Raw genomic sequence first — 19,781 nt, forward strand, 5'->3', positions numbered from 1 at the left:
TTTTGTGTATGCTTGTGTATAGTGGCAGCAAGACCATTTTTAAAAGACTAGCTGAATATAGAATGTGTTGCAGCTCAAAATTTTGGATATCTAGCATATATGTGGCCACATCATTCTCTACAGGAGGTTGCTTTCCGGAGCTTGCTTTGATGCTTGCGGACTTGCAGGCATAACTAGTGTACTTACATGTAGCTGGTCACTGTAGCTGGTGATTTTCCTGACATACGTGCCTCGCTACATCATTTCTTAAACCACCTCTAAACGGGAAGGGGGGGGGGGGGGCGCAGTGGATGAGGAACAAGAACGCCCGTTCGCGCTGTGCAATAATTCAGGCGTATGCATGTATGGAAAATGAAGCTACAGGGAGGGGGGGGGGGGGGGGGGTTAGTCCGCATTTAAATAACGCGCGCAGTGGATGAGTAACAAGAACAAGAGCGACAACAGCAACAAGAGCGCCCGTTCGCGCTGTCCAATAATTCAGGCGTATGCATGTATGGAGGAACGCAATGCATGCGTGTTGCGATAGTGCAAAAGATGTAGCGTTAGCATCAGTTTGTAAAGCCAACAAAAGTTGTCCCATCAAAATAGCGACAATGAAAATGAAGCTAGTTTTGACGTCGAATGCCAGTGTGTTTTTCGGGCGGCGGTGCGGTTAACGGTGTGATGGTGTTCGCGCCTTAAAAAACGTCCTGTCAATTAATTGCTTTGCTGGGACGACTGCAACAGATATCGGCGGTAAGCCTCAACTATGCAAATATTAGCGCAGTGTCATATTTGATTGATAAACTGCGTTTATACACATAAACATTCAGCAGCTTGATCCCGCGGAGAAGCGTCATGTTTTGCCTTGTAGTGCGCGTTCGGCGTCCCTGGCTCTGCGGCCCATTTTGCGGCAAAATATGTAAAATAATAATGATAAAAACAACTTTATCCTTCGCTGTTCGTCAGGACACGTAGCTGTAGCAATGCCTCCTCAGGCGTTGGCTGTAGCATCTCGTGCTGTGGTTGTTGTTGTTGCATCCTCCAATACATGCAGGCCGTTTTCGTAGCTGGCTTGATTAGAACGCGGGAAAAGTATGGTATTTGACTGCAGCATTTGTGTAAATATCTTGCGGCGCATCTTTGGCTTCGCAGGCATGAGTGATCGGGCATTTGAAAACGAATTCAGTGACTATCACGCCGGCAAGTCAGATGTGGTGCTTCCTGATGGCAGGGTGAGCATACAGTTTCGCTTTTCTCTGATGTGCGGGCGCCCATGGAGGATGCCGTCAGTCACTTCAGCGAATAATTTTGTTACTTTGGATCGCGCACATGTCCTGTTTTAACTGTAGGGCGACCTTATCATTTACTACTCATTGCAGTGGACGCAAGAATTTCAGAAGGACATTCGGAGGAATCTTTCTGATCTTCTTCGAGAACTGGAGCGCAACCTCGCGAAACGCACCGATTGGTCAGATTCTTCAGTCTACACAGGCACTACAGGTACGCGCACGTGGTTATTCCGAATCTGCCTCTTTTCTGTACATGGCTGTTCTGGTCGAGTGGTGCTTCGCGGCGCATTCAGATGGGAAGTACCGGAAGACCTGTCACCCCCTTCTTGTTTGATGTTTTGTGAGCGCGTTGGAATGTTGGCAAAAAAAAAAAGGGGGGGGGGGGGGGGGGGCTCTGAGTTTGCTTTGTGTTTTCCTTCTTACTTAGCATGACTTAAATGAATAATTGCTTTCCACCGCTGTTTTATTTTGATGTCACATATGTGATGAACAAAACAAAATTAGCAACCAAAATATTTCTTGTATTCTGTAGGAGCCAGCTAGTACACGCCAGAAAGGCATTAAGTCCTTGCATGAGGTCCGTACAAACAAATATGTCGCACAGTTCAAAAGGCAGCAGCCCGCGCAAGCTCCAAATAGTCATTTTTTAAGGCACAGCTGCCCTCCTTGTCCTCAGAGGTACTGGTCGACCGTAGCAGTATTGTGAAGGCCATTCTTTCATCTTGCTGCTCTAATTCGTTGCTGCTCTAATCGGCCAGCGGATTTGGTGAATCCGCTGGCCGATAAAAAGGACCAAATTTGACAGACTTCGTGGAACCAATGATATTGATGACAAGTGCAGTGGGTGCTGGAGAAGGAAACAAGCAGGAAAGGGGGAATGACACTATCTTGAATTATACAGGGACCTTATAAAGGCATTGCAAATGTACAAAGACCTGGCTTCCATTGCCATTAAAGTTATTTTCTAGGGGGCATTGTCCACTGAGATAAGCAGTCCAGTTTGGAGAAGAGTAACGGATGTCACAACTGTTGACAATGCACTCGTGTGCTGTGATTATGTACCTAGATCTTATGTACCTGCCAATGGAGAAATAGGTTAATGCATTGGCGTAGCATAGGAACAGATAAAATAATGAAAGTTTGTTCTCAGAAACGTTGCTGTCACGTAGGTGGCAGAATGTGCTTGCTTTATTTAATTTGGAGTACTTGCTCACTGCCTTGTGTAGTACTTCGATTGCTAGTGAGAGACACATGCAAAGTGTGGCGGGAGTTTTCTCCTGGTAACTATTGTGATGCTCCGCAGTGCTACGTGTGCTACACTTGGGTGGTGAAGGTCTCCCCCCTTTCCCCCAGCAGTATGGTGCATCGAGTCACGGAGACGCTGATTTGAGGGCATGGTTTACATTAGTGCGATGTCCTTGCTGCCTGGTAGTGTACACTCTCACTTCCCCTGAGCTCTTTCTGGGTTATTTGACATTTGAGCCTAGAAGGAACAAGATGCATCACGCACGTCTCCATATCTGTACAGCAGCTTAGCCTGCACACCGACTTGTCGTGATTACTGCATACAGAGAGCAGTATGTTGACAAAGAATGGCTAGCTGAAAAGGTCTGTGCTGCACGTGTGCAGGTGTGGCTCTGATGTATATGCGCCTATATGATGTTCTGCAAGACACATCATATTTGAACCGGGCACTGCCACTGGTAGAAAGGCAGCTTTCGAACCTTAAGGAGCGTCGCTTCTCTTTCCTCTGTGGTGACCCGGGGCCTCTGGCCGTTGGAGCTGACCTCTACAATCGCCTTGGAAGGTCCCAGGACTCTCACAACCTGATCAGAAGGTACTCATAGATGCTTTTCGGCAGTGCAGTTCTTTATAGATTATGACTTCTTTTCACAGCCAGATAATCACGCCTATACTTGCGGACAACTTTGTGGCAATGAAGAGGAAGCTACAAAGGCAAAGCGCCCACAAGCGAGGGCGCTTCCGAAAAAGTCTTGCACTTTCATCTGTATTAGTTTAAGCTGGGAAGGAAAACATAAATGCCCTATTTACAACAGCTAAATAAGACAAAATACACCATTGAGTGTTAAAGTTGACTTATTTTGTGGCTTTTTCCTTCCGCGTCAAGGCAAACGCGTAACCGTCGCACATGGAAGCTGCGTCGATTCAGCATCTGTTCTGAGAAACCAAAAGCGCTGCCAGACAACTTGGCGCCGTAACACATGTGCAGTAGCTGCGCCTTGTAGCTACCCTTCATTGCCACAGAAAGTTGTCCGCGAGTATAGCTCAGTATAATAGTACCACGGTATATGTATAATAGTAGTACGGTATATGTATAATAGTACCACAGTATATGTGTGCTGTTAATCAAGAAGGATGGCTGACCTCGTAGAGAGAACATACTTTTATTTTTAATGTTCATTTTTCCAGGAACACTAAGGGCAGCCCATAACTCTAAATTTCAGACCCCTGTGACGACAATAGTAGGCCGGATGGCCTCAGTAAAAACAAACAAGGAGCAGCTGATATAGTTTGCAGGCCTTTTGAATTGCAAAACAGGTTTTGACAATGCTCAGAATATGCAAGCACCATGAACATTATGCCAGATCTCCCAATGGGCGTTGCCTAACGACCGCTAGCCTACTCAATCATTAAAAGAAGCTGAATTTTGTTGTCTAAATTTACCAACTTGGGAACTAATGAGTAACTTTTTAAGGCTATATTATATTTCTGTGTTGAATGTGACATCCGTCGGTAGTGACTTTTTGGTGCTGACTTATAGTGAGACCATCCCCTATTTTAACTCAATTTGCTTTTCATTTTGGTTGGCTATCCTGGGACATTACGGTGTGCACTCGGCCATTTGGCATATGAAAAACGAAAACGGTTATAAGTCAGGGAAAAAGATCAAGAACGATGGAGAGTTTCCTCCCATAGCTTTTCGTGGAAACAGCAGGTAATGGCTGTAGCTGAACTGAAGGTATGCCAAGAACTGCTGTGCTGTGCTATGGTGTGTTGGAAATGAATGCGTAGAGCAGGGATCTCAAGCTGGCTTGAAAATCCAGGCTTTAAACATGCTACACAACCTCAGGCAAGCTGCCCTGTGATGTGTTCAAGAAATGCGGCTGTCAGCTGAAGTTAGACAACACAGCAATAATGAGAGCTCATAAGAGTCACTGGGTGAGTTGGTACTGTCAGCGTCAAATGAAACATGGAACAGTGGAGCGTGTGGCCGAAGCATAACTGTAGATACAGTTTGTATCGTCTAACAGTGATCTTAGAGATAGATTCACTCATCCGGTTTGACCACACTGTGCGATGATGCTGCCCTTATACTGCAATATTTTTGTTTTAAAGACGATAGTCTTTCTTGGGGAACTTAAACGCTGAAAATTTGGTCTGTCTGTCTGTCTGTCTGTCTGTCTGTTTGTCTGTCTGTCACCCGATTCAGCCACCCGGCCAAAGTTGGACCACTTGCTTACCGCCCACACTACTTAAACTGGTACGGCTGTTCATACTTGTGAACGTTATCGATCACAAAGTAAATATTACGCATATCTGAGGCGCAACATCACTAAGTAAGCATTAGGAGGTGTGTTCCTTTAATAGAAAATACATAGATACGGTACGGCTGTTCATACTTGTGAACGTTATCAATCACAAAGTAAATATTACGCATATCTGAGGCGCAACATCACTAAGTAAGTATTAGGAGGTGTGTTCCTTTAATAAAAAATACATAGATACGTAACTCTAAAGACCTGTTTTTGTGTTGGTTCTCTTTTATTTGAAAGCGAGAAAACAAAAATCAAAGATTAACAGAAGTGAAAATGTCACAGTATAGGGTGAGCGTCCTTGCACCCTGCAGGCAAACCGGATGAGTGAATCTATATGATATATATATATATATATATATATATATATATATATATATATATATATATATATATGTGTGTGTGGTGTGTGTGTGTGTGTGTGTGTGTGTGTGTGTGTGTGTGTGTGTGGGTGGGTGGGTACGTGCGTGCGTGTGTGCGTGCGTGCACACACGCGCTGGAGAGTTTAAGAAGAACCAAACAACACCGTCCTGCGAGTGATGTTGTTAAGCTGTCCAAGAAGACGCACTACCCAGTTGGGCAGTGGGGCACTCGGCGGCGCAAGTGGCGTGTGCCTGAACATTCTGTTGCACAGTGCCAAACGGCAAACACCATGTTCGGACAGCTAGGAAATGAACAGTTGTTTCTTACGAAGACGTGTTACTACCTCTAATGATGACTTCTAGACGGCTCAAACTGTACCTTCGGCCACGCGCTCCGCTGTTTGCATTTCATTTGACACCGATAATACATAGTATAACCATGGTGGAACCAACGAAAACATGTAGCTCAAGAAGATGTACTATCGACCAAAAAAGTTTACGGACCAAGGGGTCTGACAAAAAGCTGAATATCTCCGCAGCCTCAAAACGCAGCCTGGTATTCCAATTTCCAGCCTCTACTGGTATATGCGAACAACATTGTGATGTATGGTTTTGTTGGCTACGTTTAACGGCTGCTTGGATATTTAGTGTTTTCTGAGATCCCGTGGTCCGTAAACTTTTTCAGTCGATAGCACATGGGGCACACGCTGCCACTGGTTGGTTACACTATCTATGAAAGTGAGGTTATATCTTACTGCTAAGAAGAGCTATGCAGGATGTATAAAGGGCTCGGTGGGCCATAAGTGGCAGACTAGTGGCTTAGAGCATAGATAAGCCCTATAATTACGTCAGGGTGTGCACTTTTGCACTTCTGTATTGTTGCCAAGTAGGCTGTGATCTACCATAGTTGCGTTTTTCAGACTTTAGATGTTTACTCTGATATGGTCCTTTACTATAGTAATTTCATGGCTGCCTTTGTGATTAACAAGATCTTACTGAGTCATAAACGCTGGCAGCACCCCGTTGGTGTGGTGGTGATGCTGCTCTGCTTGCACTTCTCATCATCTTGTGGGTGCACTGACTTAATGTGAATTTTTGAAACTTTTTGTGCGCAAAGAAACAGGGACGAAAAAAAGGGTCACAAGGACGAGCGCTTTCTAACAACTGGTTTTATTTTCGAAGAACCACCTGCTTAAATACCCACAGATCTGCGCGAAGTTTTAAAAATGAATCTGTTCCAACTAGGCCGACTCGCAGTTATGCTTAATGTGAATGTTTCTATTGCGTGTAACTGTTATCGCATTTTATGTAGGGGTGCTCATTCGCAGTGTGGTAGCAAAAATAAGTGTTAAAGAAACATGTGCAATCACTTGCACCACAAAAGCTCAGGAAAATTGATTTATTGAATTTTTTTTATTTATTGAAATGTTTAGTAGTTATTTTGACTGCAAGTACAGGTACTAGTACATTAACTTGAGGTTCCACAACATTAGCTTCTTGCATTTCAGGCCCACTTCAGATGCTGGTAGTATCTCTGACATTATTTACTGAACAGTAAACCTACAGCATGATACAGCGCAAATGACACAACATTTACAGCATGAATTTACTGCATGATAAACCTGTAGATTAACTCTCGCTTGTGCATCGACTCGCGTAGTTTAGCTTAAAGGGTCACAGGCCATGCCCTGGTACTTTGAGTTCCTTAACACCACTGTTGCAGTACATCATAACCTGGCCATCACTGTTGGTGAAAGATAATTTCCTGGTTACGCCTGTTATGCTACTAAGCCCTGTTTGTTTACAACTTCTGTTGTTACTTGAACGCAGGCTTCTGAGCCTAAACAAATATGTGGTGCCCTCCACCGCTGACATACCTGATGAGTTGCTGTATGGACGAGTTGGCTACCTCTACGCACTGCTGTACATCCGCAAGCACGTGTCACCGACTGCTGTTGATGATGGCCTTATCAGAAATGTGAGGCACTGCTTTAAAACCATCTATAGGCTAACTGGGTCCTATACATTTGTTTATGTTATGTTTTCATGTTTACCACATAATCCTACGCACCGTATAAACAGTGATCATAAACATTAGCTGTGATTTGTCTTGTATAGTGTAGGTCTGAACAGCTTGTTTGGAATTGCATCACAGCAAAGTATATATCAGTACTTAGTACCAGGCATTTCAGCTTATGACCACTTTTTCTTACTGTGAGGTTTAGCTGAATGTTGTTTGATCGCAGCCCACAAGCCAGCCTCCTGTTACTTTTAATGATATGCATGAAGTCAAACATTTCAATATGTCTGGTTTTTCTACTAGATTGAAGTTAATGTATGTGTTTTCATCTGCACAAATTGTGCTGCTGGTTACTTGTTTGGCTTGGATTAGCATAATAGATGTCTCGTTCTGTCATTAAGAGGCTGTTTAAAAGGCTTCAGTGTTTGTCCCTACCCACTTGTCCAGCCTGTCGAGCTTTCTACAACATTGTATACATATATTCTTGCATAACAGTAACAGTTTTGCCTGCACGACAAAGGATATTCTAGGTTCTGTGCACTTCGTTATGAAGACTTTTGGCTCTATAATGCATGCTTCTTTCAGTTTTCCATGGCTCACATATGTCCATTACATACAGAGCTAGGAGCATATTGTGATTTATTGCGGTGAAAACAGGTGGTGCAAGCTGTCCTGTCATCAGGACAACAGCTGTCAGCTGAAGAAAAGAGCCGCAGCCCACTCATGTACCAGTGGCATGGCTCCTTCTACCTTGGTGCTGCCCATGGTCTCGCAGGCATCTTCTACATGCTGCTGCAGGTAGGCCTTTCAGCTTCTCCGCAGTAACAACGTTTGAAGGTGTTTTAAGATAAGGTTTTGCTCAGCTTCATGTGTTCTGCATTTCAAATGCATAATCAGAGTGTACATCCTAATGACTAGGTAACAGGAAAACAAGGTTTGTTAATGGGAAAAAGTGAAACTTTGTGTGGTCTCATTTGTGCCAGCATCTCAGCCTGGTCTGTTGGTGAGCTTTTGTGTCTATAAGAGTGGTTTAAGTGTTTGTTGAAGTGTCATATTTGACACTCCTGCAGGTTTTTCTCTGTCCCTTTATGAAAGACTTAGTGGTACCACTCTGCCAGAACTCAAAGTTCTGAGCAGAATATCAAAACTGCAAAAGCAAGCATTGGTGTTTTAATGGCTTGTCATTTTACTCAGCACTAATCAAAACGAGGTGCCAGAATTAGGGACACATATAACATTACACCTTGTCAAGGCTGCTGGGTGAGCAGTAAAAATGATGTGTGTGTCACCTCTTTTTATGGTTTTACCATCTACCAGACACATGTGACATTACATTCTGACTGCTACTGCATTTTCATTCATTGTTCCAGGTTGTTGTCAAGTCATTTCGCATAAATGCTTTGCTGTCTGTCATGGCAATTGTAATGTTATTGCAGCAACTTTGAAAGATGCATTGTGTAAATTTACACTATCCATTAGAATTTTAATTGGAATGCCATCAAAAGGTTAATGAACAAGCAGCTATTGCTGTTGAAAAGTAGTGTGGACGGAGCTGTCACTAGCATATATATCTTTGAAAATACTAAATGTAGCACTGGTGCCCAGCTTTGTCTCTGCAGTGGCACTTTGATTAACGAAGAATTGATGGTAATAACAAGAACTGGCTCAGCTTGGTTCTATGGCATAGCACGCAATATAACTAATGCAACTGGAATACGTACTCCTGGCTGCATAAATAATATGACAACAAACACTCTATTACGCACCCGCTACAAATTGTGTAGCTAGAAATGTCACACACCACGCAAAGTACAGCAAAGTTGCAATTTTGTGAGTTTTTGATTGAAAACTCTTTTCGTTTGCTTACAACATCACTCTTGCTTACACTACCATGACCACTACCTATAAAAGTGCCACAACACTGTTATAAGATTATTGTGTGAAAAAATAATAAAATTAAAGCTGTCCAGTCTGCACAGTGTTTTGTAGGTTGGTGGCAATAGTGCAAAGCTACGAAGCTACAGGAAGGTGTAAAGTGACCTGCGCCTTATAGCCAGAAACTCGATAAGAATTGAATCTGCAGTACAGTACGCAAGTAAAATAATGATAAGTCCAAAGCCTGTACTTACTATGATTTCTATTGCATTTGAATGATCGCAGCATCGAATTCTCCTAAGATTTGTGACGCACCATATCCACGAGTCTGTTCACCTAACTGGCCTTCTGGATGATAGGAATTCTGGTATTATCAGTTTTGTTCATTATGCTGTAGGGAGAACTTGCAAAACATGCAGCGCATTTACATTTCCTCAAGAACCTACCCTTGAATTGGCAAGCAGTTCTCTACTGAATAGTCGGCCAGCAAAGTGGGGCTCGGTCGGCTGTTACCAGGGCCTATATCCTTAGTTAATCACTTTTAGCAATGTAATGTGAAATGTGATGGCTCACTAAAGCATTGAGCATCCAGTCTGCTATCTTAAAGGGGCCCTGAAACACTTTTCTGACTAATCATAGAATGGCCTCACTATTAAAGTATGTCATCCCACGAATCTCATGGCAAAAATTTTTTTTCGAATTATTGCACCGATACTCGGCGTTCTATCTCATTTCGTCTCTGCTAGTGCACTAGAAGCTACACAGCGAAGAAGCCAAGAGTTGCCAAAGCCGTGGCCAAAAATTGAGTGTCACTGCGACGAAAGGGTCGCGGCTCCCCGTGGCAGCTGGAGTAGACTACGCTATGCAGCATGCTGCTGCCATCTTGGAGACCATGCACAGCAGACGGAGCTACGCACAGTGCAAAAATAAAACAATTTTCTGTCTTTTTGAGGTCATATATTTTTCATTTATTTAACTCAGAATGAGCAATTATGTATTGCTGAGCATGTTCTCGAGATCATTAAATCAGCCATTAGCGTTGGTCGGCCAACTGCTTTCGATCAACTTTTGATGATGACATTGTGGATGCGAGAGCAAGCATCTATTCACTGCTTTTGACGCGAGATTGTAAATTCCCTGCTGCATGCAGTGCTATAATATGTGGCTCACATGTTCACAGGAGCCTCGTTAACAGACGGGCAACGTTTTTTTACTATGTTCAAAAAGTGTTTCAGGTCACTCTGCACTGCGCTGAAAAATATCCTCAAGAATGGTAAACCTAGAATTTGGACTGATTGTGCTAATCTTGTGCTGTGTTTAGTTCTGGTGGTGGTGGTGTGCAACCTAGTGATCAATTTTGGGCAGTATTATTTTTTTATCCACTGGAGAGCAGGCTTGGCCGTTTGGTCATTAGGTAAAACATCTGCCATTTTACCAATTTAATTAAGCAAATTCACTCTCATTTTCAATCTCTTTAAGTCCACTGCATGATGAATGCCACTTCCATTGATATCCAGTTAGCACTCTCTTGCATCAGCAGACTCTGTTCACTGCTGGGAAACTTGCCATTCTTGTGAGCCATCTGATCCTGTGCTAACCTTTTTCCTTTCCCTTGGTTGCTACTTGTTTACTCTGATAAACCATCATTCCATGCAATATGCGACCTGCTTAACTGCTATCTATTAATCTGTCTCGATTAGAATGTGAGCTACTCGCATTAGCTCTTGAATCTATACTGCCATTCTCCTGTTTCTTAGTGTTACGCCTATAATATTTTGTTCAGTCACTCATTGCATGACTTCCTTCCAAATTTCAGCCACACAGGCTAGCAGGCATTCAATTCGATTTTATGTAATGTGCTGATGAAATGTGCAATTTTGAACATTATCAGTCAGACAAACATATGTTCTCTCTCATAGAGCAGTTACTTCAAACAGTACACCATTACAGGAGTTAACCATTACTAGAGGCAAGTGGTGGCATGCTGATAGTCTACAGGGCATTTTATGGCCTCCAGGTGCAGTCCGTGCTTACTGAAGCTGAGCTGACGAGGCTCGTGCAACCAAGCATTGACTGGCTGTCTGCACTTCAGTACCCGTCTGGCAACTACCCCTCCTCGATTGGAAGCAGCACCGACAAACTGGTTCACTGGTGCCATGGGGCTCCTGGCACTATCCACATGCTACTGCTGGCACACTTGGTGTGTATGGTCTCACCGCTGTATTCTGTTTGACATTCCTACACAGGTGGCGCAGCTTCAACTTTTGGGAGCGCAGAGCAACACAGCACCTCACTTGATGCAGTTAATGAGCTTCAGTGACACTCCGCAGCGACTCTTGTGATGAGGAATTGCTTTAGGACCACCCGTCTGTTCCAACGCTTTCCAGTAGATGCTGAAAGTGATAGTTAGCGATGTTGTACTTCAGAAATTGCAGAGAAGCATTATTGACGTGCAGTTCTCGAGCAAGCTTCATCTTTGCAGCTTATATGGGAGTGAAAAAATATATACATGGCAGTGAAAAAATCGTCTTAGCCAGCGTCCACTGCATAGAATTTGAGATTTGTTGCATTTCAAAGAAAAAAGCTAAAGCTACCAATTGTCGGGGGCATATTTATCTTTATCTAGGCCATAATGACATTTCTTTTCTTAAAAATACTGAATGTAGCACAATTTTAAAAATCTTGAGAGCCAAGTTTAGAACTTAACAAAAACTTAACAAACTTAACAAAAAAGAAAGAGAGAGAGAGAAAAAAAATACAACTCTATAAATGATGTCCGTTGGCACGTCTATAGCAGACAAAACTGATATAATTATAACAGCTGTTCGTGAATGGAACTTTTATAAAGCCTCCCATTGACAATATATCAATTTCATGTAGCTGTGAGCCGATGCATCACATTTGTCCGCTTCTGACGCTCTTACGGATGCAGCTTACATAATTGCGATATCTGTGATTAATGCATTAACTTCATGCTTCAATTTTTTACGAAATTAATCATTCCTAAGTAGTTTTTCCAAGGTGCTAATTAAGGTTCTATGTCTCTTCGCAGTTAGTAGCAGTTCGTTTTCTCTTTCAAATGCAGTAAGTTAGTTCAGTGGCTGTGTAATGGGAGCATGTCTGCATTTTACATATTTGAATAAGGAAATCGAAGTTAGTCCTAATGTAAATTAAGCGTCTTCTTAACTGAAGGGAGGTGTTGCTCTCCATTCGTAGGTGTTGAGGTTGTACCTCAAATGAAGGAGTGTTGAAAAATATGGGGGCCAGTCTTCCTGATGTATGTGTGCAAGTTAGAAGTTGGATTCTCAGTTGGCCTTTTTTTGGGAATATCATTATTAGCCTGTTCCACTTGTCTATGAAATGGATGTGCCAAAAGAAGTATGTGAGCAGGTGCTCTTTTAGGCAGCATTATGGTCCCATCATGTAGCTGTCAAGAGTATTGTCAGAATTGACAGCAGTGTCGTCATGATGCCATAAAATTCCTATTGCTGTGCTGAAGCTGGATGATACGTCATTATACACATTAACACATTGTCGAAAGAGATCGGTCAAGAATCTTGCCTCTGCTCTGCTCCCCAGGCTTGCCAGCCTTCCACTACCTGTTGAAGTGTTTAGTATGTTAATAGAACCGCTCAGTTAACAGAAAAAAGTAGTTTATTAACAGCTTCAAAACAGAAGATCTGGCACGCAAATATGCATGCCAGTTCTTTTACAAATTTCTAGAGGTTTACTACTTCATGGAAAGGGTCATGGCTGTATACCATATTTCCACGTGTATATACCCTACAAGAACTTCACCAACTCAAAGTGTGAAGTATGTGTACTGGTTACTGCTAATTTTGTCCTCAAGTACAGCTTTACGGTAATGTGCTATGCATATGCCATTAAGCCTGCACTTGAACGCAAAATGTCAATTTGCACTCTCTTGAATAAACAGTGAGCAGTAGAGAAACTCAGTTTAATTGTCGGGTGTAGTTACTTGCAGATGTTTAAAAGCTGTTCCTTTTTTTTGGGGGGGGGGAGTAATATTTATAGGCCTGAATTGTCAGTGCTAGTTATGTGCACGGGTTGGTTATAAGTGAGAAATGTGGTATCGACATCTATGCGCTTTTTAGAAATTGTCGTTGCTATTTCACAATGTCTTTACGTACGGCTTTATTTCTTAGTGGAAAGTTCACTACATACTAATTTATTTACAATGCTGCCTTTATCCAATGAGAATCCTACTGAACTCAATTTCGTTCATTTATTGTGCTGGCACTTTCCAGAAGCCATCTTTCTTTTTCTTTCTTGTGCTTCTTAGTTGTGCCATCATGCATGGCACAATATATTATAGTACCTCTGTCCTGCATGTTGCTTTCTGTTTGCAAATGCCATACCATCTGTATTTAAATGTCTTTTTCCTGTGAGCACTACTTTATCTGTAATTTTTTTCTGAGTGCATATCAACTGTGGTACCTAGTAATCGCTCCAGATTAACAGTTATGTTTTTCTTGCATGTTAATCTCAGGGATTTCTTTGGGTTTGCGTGTTTGTGCAGGCGTTCAAGGAGACCCGCTATCTGGAACTGGCCAAGAAATGTGCTGATGTCATCTGGCACCGTGGCATTCTCAAGAAGGGCTATGGCATTTGCCATGGCACAGCAGGCAATGGGTATGCCTTCCTGCGCATGTACCAGGTCACTCGGGACTGCAAGTACCTGCACCGGGCAGCCAAGGTGAGACCACACGGCAGGTGGTCTCTGTGGTGCGCCCACTAATGTGACCAGAGCAGAGCTCTTTTACACCTATTCCGGCTTACACGTACCATATTTTCCGGGCTATAAGTCGCACCTTTGTATAAGTCGCCGCCCCTTCAAAACGGCAGTTTTTCCGAAAGAAAACGTATATAAGTTGCACCAGTGTATAAGTCACACCTGTTCGTTCGGTAAGCGATTTAAAAAAATTAGTGACATTTCACTCCGTGAACGGGGGTCACGCACCAGCGTATGGGTGCCATTCCTACATAATTGCGATAGCAATGATGTGGACACTCCAGGCGCATTTCTGCAGTCGTGGTCGCCGCAATGTTTCTTATAATGTCCAAGGGTGACATCGTCTCCGCACGCCGTATGCTCTCTTTTCAACAGAAGCCTTCTCCTCACTCTTTTCGGTGCAGCCATATTTCGTCATATAGCAGATTCCCATCCGCAGCCGCTAATTGGTCAATAGCTGTTATCAATCAAGAAGGGCATTTAGATCAGTGTGCTTCTTCCTACCGTTACTGTGTATATTTATTGACGCAGTTTATTAAACAGGCTGAAGTGAGTGAAAATCTGCATTTCGAATTTTGATAATAATTACATACTTCTGGAAGTACAACAACTCTACTATTGTCCACTAACGCTCGGCCACGCCCTCCTGCTGTAGGAATGAAACTTTGGGCCACACTGTTTATGGGTGTTGTAGCGTTGAGATTAGTTTTGAATACTCAACTAGCCTCGAACCACGCGAAACTTATGGTCAGACCACAGATATGCTTGCCATTGCGCACTCACTTCTGGCTAGATGCCTTAGCAGACTTCGCTTTGTATTGAGCTATTGCGCAAAATGCACAAAATATATGTCGCTTCTATCCGTCGGTCAAGCTGGTGCAGGACAAAGCAGGTCTGCACCACATAGCATGGCCAGACTGGAGCACATGGGCGCTAGCGCGCACTCCAGCAATGTTGTGCACAGAGTTAGCTACTGCAGTTGCATGTAGCTGCGTCTTCAGGGTAGCATAGATACCGCGGCCGCCGCAGGGTGCCACGATAAGCCCGCTCGCTGCGGCTCGCTGACAACTGCATGTTCCGATTGGCATCCGTGGGTGATGTGACTCAAGGCCCGAGCACCAACATCTGATGAACAGGTCGTCTGCTTCCAGAGTTGTGCACCCTCGAGGTGTGTCGCCATCATCGTCAAAGCTCCTTACACTGGGAATCCTTTCAACGCGAGTCCGGAGTGCGGCATCCACCGATTTGCCAATGTGTGCACTTCCGACGTACTTGCATGAGCGAACATGAAGATTAAGTTTGTATGACCCTCAGAAATTGTGTGATTGCCATAGAGATAAGTGTAAAAGGAAATGTGCTATTCATATCACTCGGTGCGAGAATAGCTGCGCGTAGCTATCTAGTACACAGTAGCACAGCATAGGAATGATTCACAATAAACTCAACTGTAAGCTGAGGGATAGCCCGAGTTTGGCACATCATAGGCGCCAAAATTGGAAGTAGGTGAGTGTTGTGGGCACCACCCCGCTCGGACGTAGCCTTTGCAGTGCAAGGCATTGAAGAAGGACCGGGAGTACCGTGAAGGGGGCCAAAGGTGATCTTTGATTACCAATAACTCCGGTTCTGCTAAGTATTTCCGAAATAGTTATTTTAACATCAAATGCATTTCTCAACTTCGATAAAAAGTGCTTCAGCTGCACCCTTTTAAATGAAATACACCATGAAGTGCCACATCTTGTGCAAAATTCTTGCACAAATGAGCTAGCGATTTAGCCAGAAGAGCCATTTTTGTCTGTCCATCTTATTTTGCACAGCATTTGGCTAATCAGAAATTCTGTAAATCATTTCATATAGTGTCTTTCAAACTCACAAGCCCTTTATTGCATACTACAGTCACTCGATATTTTGACCTTGTCAACTGTTTTGTAGTTAAATTGTGCAAAAATATAGAAAAAATGCCTGTGCAATGCAGTTCTGTGAATGGTGCTTCGACTATGGGCAGCACCAGTGCCGCGTCGCAGACAGACCATTCTCCCTCTTTGAAGGTGAGGCGTTTTGTGTCGTGCACCAGATTACAAGCTACATGCTCTTTATTTTTTTCCCCAAATAACAGGCATGGCAGGCACCATCTATTTCATGGCCGACATGCTGGAGCCTGAGAAGTCGGCGTTCCCTGCTTTCCAGCTTGGCTGAAATACCAGCTGTGTCATGGTGTGCGTTCTGCTGCGACAGCTCATCTAAGCTTAATGGTCTTGTGTTCTCATTACCGCTTAGTGTGGAGCATAGGAGAATAAAGATTCCCGAGATGCATGAACACATGACCAAATGGTCGTGTCATGCCGACTGCATTGGTTCTCGTCAAATCACTGAAACTGAGTGGTATTGTGTACCATGTGTCCGAGTACAATGCAGCTGTAGACTTGGACGACAGTTAGTTAACAGCACACCCCTCAATTCTCTTTCTGTGCCACCTGCAGAACTCAGTTCAAGGAGTACTAACAGGACATTTCCAACCTGTCATTATTATTTCGTTTACATTTAATGATCGTCCAAACCCTTTAAACCCTAGAAAAATAAATTGGCAAATATCAAGCCGGCCTAAATAAATTGAACGCAACTTGTTTCTACAAACCAGTTTAGGTATACAGAAGCTGGAGCTGTTGGGACTTCGTAATTCTCGCTACATTCCTGCAATTGCTGCAGCTGTAGTGTGTGAGCAGAGTCAAAAGAAACGTGCACAGCACTCTTTCTTTTTAACGAATGTCATCATACCTAGCCTTTTTGCTACACAATTCCTGCAAACTTTGCTCCGTGTCAGAGTTTTCTGTTAAAATTACAAGAGGGAACTCTGGCACTGCGATCGCATGGGAATGATGGTTAGTACATAAATTTGTGCACTGCTCGCGTGGACTGCTCGCGTGGAGCAGAGGTGGTGGCGTGGAGCAGAGGTAGAATACCCGGCTTCAAATATGAAGGTCGTAAGTTCGAATCCTACTCCAGTCCACCACATTTTCAGGCATGGAGTGGTGCCTGACACCGGCAAGAAAAAAAAATATATCGCCGAGAGCTAGTGGGGCTATACTAGTTCAGGTGCAACCAAACTAGGAAGGCCCACTAAGCTTCATCAAAGTCACTCCCTCACCAGAACAGGAATTGGCCTCCCTGGTGCAGTATTCGGCCACTACCTCCCTCATGACTCCGACAATTAACTCATGGCCCTCAGTTCCCAGTGGCTGCGGAGCACCTGACCAAGGCGGCGGTCAGACCTGCTACGTGGCAGAGGGTGCTAAGAATCTCTGGGTCAAGACAGGCCGCCAATGGAAACTGAACCTGGCAACGTTCAACACGCGCACCCTCTCGAGTGAGGCTAGCTTAGCAGAACTATTTGAAGAATTATCAGGCATTTCCTGGGATATTATTGGCCTTAGTGAGGTTAGAAGAACTCGTGAGGCTTACACAGTGCTGACTAACGGCCACGTCCTCTGCTACAGAGGTCTTCCAGATAAGAAAGAATCCGGGGTAGGATTTCTAGTGCATAACAACATAGCGGGCAACATTGATGAATTCTACAGCATTAATGAGAGGGTAGCAGTCGTCGTAATAAAGCTGAATAGGAGGTACAAAATGAAGGTAGTACAAGCCTATGCCCCAACCTCTAGTCACGATGATGAAGAAATAGAACAGTTTTATGAAGTTGTTGAACTAGCAATGAGAAAGGTGCAAATACTGTAGTCATGGGCGACTTCAATGCAAAAGTGGGGAAAAAGCAGGTTGGTGAGCAAGCAATTGGCAACTACGGCATCGATTCTAGGAATGCAAGGGGAGAGATGTTAGTAGAATTCGCGGAAAGGAATAGGCTCCGAATAATGAATACCTTCTTCCGGAAGCGCAGCAACAGGAAGTGGACCTGGAAAAGCCCTAATGGAGAAACAAGGAATGAAATAGATTTCATACTCTCTGCCGATCCAAGCATAGTGCAGGATGTAGAAGTGTTAGGTAAGGTTAAGTGCAGTGACCATAGGTTAGTGAGGTCTAGGATTTCTCTCAATTTGAAGAGAGAGAGAGTGAAATTAGTCGAGAGGAAACAGGCCAACCTAGAGGCAGTAAGGGTAAAATCAGACCAATTCAGGCTGGTGCTTGCAAACAAATATGCAGCTTTAGAACAGGAAGATGAGGATAACATAGAGGTAATGAATGAAACCGTAACTAGGTTGATCTCAGAAGCAGCAATTGAAGTGGGAGGTAGGGCACCAAGGCAACCAGTAGGTAAGCTCTCCCAAGAAACAAAGGACCTAATAAAGAAACGACAGAAGATGAAAATGTCCAACTCAAGAGATCAGATAGAATTCGCTGAACTGTCAAAACTAATCAACAAGAAAAAAGTAAGGGATATTCGAAATTATAACGTGGGAAAGATTGAGGAAGCCGTAAAATATGGACGCAGCATTAAATCAGTAAGAAGAAAGCTTGGCATAGGACAAGGCAAGATGTATGCACTGAAAGATAAGCATGGTAATATTATCAGCAATTTCGATGACATAGTAAAAGCAGCGGAAAAATTCTATACTGACCTGTACAGTGCCCAAAACAGCCAAGCTACTTTCATTCAAAATAGTGACGAACCGGATACAGAGGCTCCTTCTATAACTAGCGCTGAAGTTAGAAGGGCCTTGAAAGACATGACCAGGGGAAAAGCTGCTGGAGAAGATGGAATAACAGTCGATTTAATCAAAGATGGAGGAGATATCATGCTTGAAAAGCTTGCGGCCCTTTATACGCAATGCCTCACAACTTCATGTGTACCAGAGAGCTGGAAGAACGCCAACATTATACTAATCCATAAGAAGCGAGACGTTAAAGAACTGAAGAATTATAGACCCATTAGCTTGCTTTCTGTGTTCTATAAAATATTCACCAAGATAATTTCCAATAGAATCAGGGCAACACTTGACTTCAGTCAACCAAGAGAACAGGCTGGCTTCAGGAAGGGATATTCTACGATGGATCATATCCATGTCATAAATCAGGTAATCGAGAAATCTGCGGAGTACAATCAACCTCTCTACATGGCTTTCATAGATTATGAAAAGGCATTCGATTCAGTAGAGATACCAGCAGTCATAGATGCATTGCGTAACCAAGGAGTACAGGAGGCATACGTGAATATCTTAGCAAACATCTACAAGGATTCCACAGCTACCTTGGTTCTCCACAAGAAAAGTAGAAAGTTACCTATCAAGAAAGGGGTCAGGCAAGGAGACACAATCTCTCCAATGCTATTCACTGCATGCTTAGAAGAAGTATTCAAGCTCTTAGACTGGGAAGGCTTAGGAGTGAGGATCAACGGCGAATATCTCGGCAACCTCTGGTTTGCATATGACATTGTCCTATTCAGCAACAATGGAGACGAATTACAACAAATGATTGAGGGCCTTAACTGAGAAAGTGTAAGAGTGGGGTTGAAGATGAATATGCAGAAGACAGTAGCGCACCCAGGATCTCTGCCAGGGGGGGGTTGACAGTTTGCCAATACCATCTAAACAGCACTAATTTCAATTTCTTCACGGGAAATTGTCAAAAAATTCGATTTTTGCGCAAGTTTGCGAGTGTGCAGACGATTGCGAGTCTTACATCTTAGTTGCAGTACTCAAAGGCGCAAGGAATGAAGGGTTAAACAAAAAAATGGGGGGGGGGGTTTCTCGGCCTCAGGGGGGGGGGGTTACAACCCCCGAATCCCCCCCCCCCCGTCGGTGCGCCACTGGCAGAAGACAAAGATAATGTTCAATAGCCTGGCAAGGGAGCAAGAATTCAGGATCGCCAGTCAGCCTCTAGAGTCTGTAAAGGAGTACGTTTATCTAGGTCAATTACTCACAGGGGACCCTGATCACGAGAAAGAAATTTACAGAAGAATAAAATTGGGTTGGAGTGCATACGGCAGGCATTACC

General features: G+C 43.6%; 1 protein-coding gene across 1 annotated transcript; it reads left to right on the top strand.

The window, feature by feature from the left end:
* The first annotated feature begins 527 nt into the window (after nucleotides 1-527).
* LOC119442020 (lanC-like protein 2) lies at nucleotides 528-16,207 on the top strand. The gene is made up of 10 exons (XM_037706728.2): nucleotides 528-735; nucleotides 1,135-1,214; nucleotides 1,362-1,482; nucleotides 2,901-3,108; nucleotides 7,018-7,165; nucleotides 7,865-8,005; nucleotides 11,100-11,282; nucleotides 13,623-13,799; nucleotides 15,808-15,880; nucleotides 15,949-16,207. Exons 2-10 carry the CDS (start codon nucleotides 1,137-1,139, stop codon nucleotides 16,026-16,028), a joined length of 1,209 nt encoding a protein of 402 aa, XP_037562656.1. The 5' UTR covers nucleotides 528-735; nucleotides 1,135-1,136; the 3' UTR covers nucleotides 16,029-16,207.
* Nucleotides 16,208-19,781: the final 3,574 nt, after the last annotated feature.

This window comes from Dermacentor silvarum, chromosome 2 (genome assembly GCF_013339745.2).
Source record: "Dermacentor silvarum isolate Dsil-2018 chromosome 2, BIME_Dsil_1.4, whole genome shotgun sequence".
Taxonomy (NCBI): Eukaryota; Metazoa; Arthropoda; class Arachnida; order Ixodida; family Ixodidae; genus Dermacentor; species Dermacentor silvarum.